At 57.5% G+C, this 4140-nt stretch overlaps 1 protein-coding gene across 1 annotated transcript in view; it reads left to right on the forward strand.

Moving 5' to 3' along the window:
• The window catches only part of FAM69B (family with sequence similarity 69, member B), a gene marked incomplete at its 5' end in the record, with an annotated part of 3294 nt that extends 249 nt beyond the window's left edge, over positions 1-3045 (forward strand). The window contains 3 exons of the mRNA XM_010012138.1: positions 1077-1184; positions 1345-1521; positions 2233-3045. Of these exons, the coding sequence (XP_010010440.1) occupies positions 1077-1184; positions 1345-1521; positions 2233-3045 (1098 nt within the window). The remainder of the gene's footprint in view (positions 1-1076; positions 1185-1344; positions 1522-2232) is intronic.
• Positions 3046-4140: the final 1095 nt, after the last annotated feature.

A 4140-nucleotide genomic window follows, 5' to 3' on the forward strand; every position in this document is an offset into this window, starting at 1 on the left:
TGTTCGGGGTGGGCGTGGCTCCAGGGCCCCCTACCCAGCCCCCCGAGCCCCATTTCCAGCTCCGAGTCCCATATCCAGCCTTCCAAGATCAGTTTCCAGCTCCCTCCAAGCCCCATGTGGTGCCTTGCAGCATCCATCAGGAATGCTGTGCCAAGGAGCGCTCCTGGCAGCTGTTTCCCCCGCATCCTGCGGAGCTCAGGGTGGGAGAGGTGACCTTATCCTGCCAGGATGATGGGAAACCATCTAATGAGCTGTTGGAGGGAAGGTGGCCAGGGCAGCCAGGGGCAGATTAATGTCTGTGGAGATGAAGATGCAACATGAGGGCAGTGAGTAGATCTGAGGCAGGGAGAGCATCGTGCTGGTCCCGATGGCAGAGCCAAGCGGGGAACAGCCAGTCTCTGGGTACCCCTGGCACTGCTGATGTACCCCAAGGAAAGCACCAGCTACACAAAGAACAGGGAGCTCTGCTCGGTGCGTTTTACCCCTACCTGGGGTTTGCAGTGGGGTGCAGGAGCAGGGCTGCTGTGTGTGCCCCATGGCAGGGGAGCAGGTTGCACACCCAGCCCAGGCCCATGGCTCTGGGTGAAAGCGCCTGGCTCATCAGTCCTGCCGCAGGGAAGGGAGGCAGGAATTGCCATAACAACAGCCGCGATCGTTTGATTTGATTTTCTGCATGACTCCGACCATGGGGTCTCGGGCACTAATTCCCACTCTGAGCTCAGGGTTGAAGACGCCGTGTCCCCTGTGAGCAGGTCCAAGGGTTAATTCCCATCATGTCAGGGATAAATAAAAGGAGAAGATGCAGTGAATTACTGCGCTGCCAGCCCTGAGGCTGTTGGGAAGCTGTGGAGCTGCAGCCTCTCCTGCCCAGAGCTGCCTCCCCCAGCCGGATCAGAGCTGGGTTTGGGCACGGCAGGCGATAGGCATGGGGCTGGTGGCAGCATGGGGGGGTTGGGTGCCCCCCGCTCGTGTGCTTGGGGTGCTGCAGATCACGAGCTGTGGGGATGAGCCTGGATTCATCGGATGAACAGGGAGCTGCTCCCACTGAGCTCCTCTCTCTGCCTTCCCCTCCCCAGTGCGACCAGTACAAGAAAGGAATCATTTCTGGCTCCACGTGCAAGGACCTGTGTGAGGAGCGCAGCCTCCTCTTCCAGCACTGCCTCTCCTCCTCTCCCACCCAGCAGGTAGGTCCTTGCTCCACCGGGAAACCCATTATAGGGCTGGGAGCAGGCTTCAGATTGGGGAATGTCCTCACCCGGTCCCTGTTCTGGCCCCATACTGGACCAGAACCCAGCTTTCTGCTGTTTCCTCCCGTCTCAGCGTGTCTCTTTGCCATTGCTGCAGGTTTACAGCGGGCTCTGGAGGGAGACGGAGGTGATCATCAAATGTGGCATCGAGGAAGCCCTGAAGGCAGACGGGCACCCAGACTCTGTGCCCAGGAGGGACGTGGTCCTCTTCGACAAGCCGACACGAGGGACGTCGATGGATGAGTTCAAAGAAATGCTGCTCAACTTCCTGAAGGTCAGTGCCGGGGTCCCTCCGGGATGCCACTTGGAAAGACTAATTGTGTCTTTTGTTCCCCTTGAATGAGAGCTCCTCTGGCCCACGCTTCCCCAGCGGTGCAGGGGGCCAGGCAGGGCTCCTTACTGTGTCCTGGAGCTATGGGGTTCCCTGAGGAATGGGCTGGCCCCGGCGCAGGAGGTGGTGGGGACAGGGACAGACAGTGGCTCCAATTCACAGCTTCTCTGGGCACCCTGTGCCAGCGCCTCAGCACCCTCACAGGGAAGAGCTTCTGCCCAAGAGCTCATCTCAATCTCCCCTCTGGCAGGTTCAAGCCTTTCCCTTTGTCCTGTCCCTACAGGCCCTTGTCCAAAGCCCCTCTCCAGGTTTCTTGTGGCCCCTTTGGGAGCTGCTCTAAGGTCTCCCCTTCAGGAGCCTTCTCTTCTTCAAGCTGAACCAGCCCAGCCCTCTCAGCCTGTTTTCATAGGAGAAGAGGAAGCTTCTTCCCACCTGGCTCTAGAGCAGCCCTGAGGCTGGGGAAATTCTGCTGGAGCTGAATTGGTCCAACCATCCACAGTGCTATGGCACCGAGTTTGCTCAAGCACAGTGGCTGTTCCCTCCTCTCCCAAGCCCAGTCCTTTGCCTCCCCAGTTCAGTTTAGTGATGTGAAGCCCGAACACAGAGAGCTGCAGGGGTCTGATGGCACTTGTCCTGTTCTGGTTCTGTTCACAGTCCAAGCTGGGAGATCAGCCTTCCCTTGCAGCCCTGGTGAGCCGGATCATCGGCATGGCAGATGTGAACCGGGATGGGAAAGTGTCTTTAGCAGAGGCCAAATCTATCTGGGCTCTACTTCAGCTCAACGAGTTCCTTCTCATGTTCTCCTTGCATGAGAAAGAGCACACTTCCAAACTACTGGGGCACTGCGGGGACCTCTATGTCACCGAGAAGATCCCCCACACCTCCCTCTATGGGGTGGATGTTCCCCCGTTCCTCCAGCCGCTGCTGCCTTCGGTCGTGCACCAAATCATCCACCAGTGGTTCGCTCCAGCGTGGCCCCGGCGGGCGAAGATCTCCATCGGCCTCCTGGAGTTCGTGGAGGAGATCTTCCACGGGACCTACGGGAACTTCTACATCTGCGAGGCCAGCGTGAGCAACGTGGGCTACAACGACAAGTACGACTTCAAGATGGTCAACCTGCGGAAGGTGGCGACGGAGATGACAATCCGAGGCTTCCTCAAGGGGCGTCACTGTGAGCAGAACGTGGACTGCACCTACGGGAAGGACTGCACGGCCACGTGTGACAAGCTCATGAAGCAGTGCAAGAGCGACGTGGTGCAGCCCAACCTGGCCAAGGTGTGCGGGCTGCTGCAGGACTACTTGCTGTACGGGGCACCGCTGGAGCTGAAGGAGGAGCTGCAGAAGCAGCTCCGAACCTGCATGACCCTCAGCGGCCTGGCCAGCCAGATGGAGGTGCACCACTCCCTTGTGCTCAACAACCTCAAGACCTTGCTCTGGAAGAAGATTTCAAACACCAAATACTCCTAATGGGGGGAGCACGGCCCTGGAGTTTAGAATCCGCAGTCTTGGAGTAGCGTCCAAGGGCTGAAGGCCTGTTTCTCCATCCTCTCTCCCACAGGCAAATACACCCTGCGCAGGGAGTTCAGCGTAGCTGCAGCCCCTTCTCCCTCACGGCAAACCAAGCGTCATGACTTCCACCGCCCAGCAGGATCATCGGGATCATCCATAGAGCCGGCAGGAGCGTGCTGCGGAGCCGGGACAGCGGGGCCGGGCTCAGCCTGGGGGAAGATGAGACGGAAAGCAAGGAGGAAGCGGAGCCCAGCTGGAGGCATCAAACTGTTCCTTGATTAACAGGAAAGCAGCGCAGAGATGAGGATGAATCATTCGTGCTGTTCTTGTCACATCATCTTTGATGAACGTCTCTGATGTAAATAAATGGCTTTTACGTGAATCCCACCAGCACATCGGTAGCGACACAGCAGCCTCTGAGCACCAGCCTGCTCGGGATCTGGACAGGAGCAAAAGGTAGATTTCCCCATTCAAAAGCATCTCCTAGAGTGTCTGAGTCATCTGCCACCAGATCCAGCTGTGGCTTAGGAAGCAGATCAGCTTTTTCCACAGCGGAGAGGCCTGGCAGTTCCATCATTCCTTCTGAAGTGCCTGCCCAAGACAGGGATGTGGTGGCTCGTGCCAGGCTCCCACCAGCTCCTGCCCACAGCCCGGAACTGGCAGCACAGGCCATTCCCTCTCACCCGTTCTGGCTTTGGAAGCACCTAAAGCCAGGAATAGCTTCAAGGAAAAGGCTAAACCTGAGCAGTTCTGACTGTGTGTTACTGCCCACAGTGCTCAGAGCAGGGATAAGCCAACCCCTGGGTTTAATTCTCCTAAACCTAAACTGGGCTTGCACTGCAGAGGTTAAAGATTAATACCAGAATAATCCAGTGCTGCTCTCATTAGTAAAATGAATCCGCACGCAAGGTTGCGGCAGGCTCCCAGACACTTGGCTGCCTGCGTAGATGCTACAACACAGTTCTAGCTATAGTCTGTTTCCTTTAAAAACTCAACCACAGCAACCTTTCAAACCTGGGGGTAGAGGGGAGGAGTTCGTGTGACCTACCCCAA

The sequence above is a fragment of the Nestor notabilis genome, unplaced genomic scaffold (assembly GCF_000696875.1).
Source record: "Nestor notabilis isolate BGI_N333 unplaced genomic scaffold, ASM69687v1 scaffold16113, whole genome shotgun sequence".
Taxonomy (NCBI): Eukaryota; Metazoa; Chordata; class Aves; order Psittaciformes; family Psittacidae; genus Nestor; species Nestor notabilis.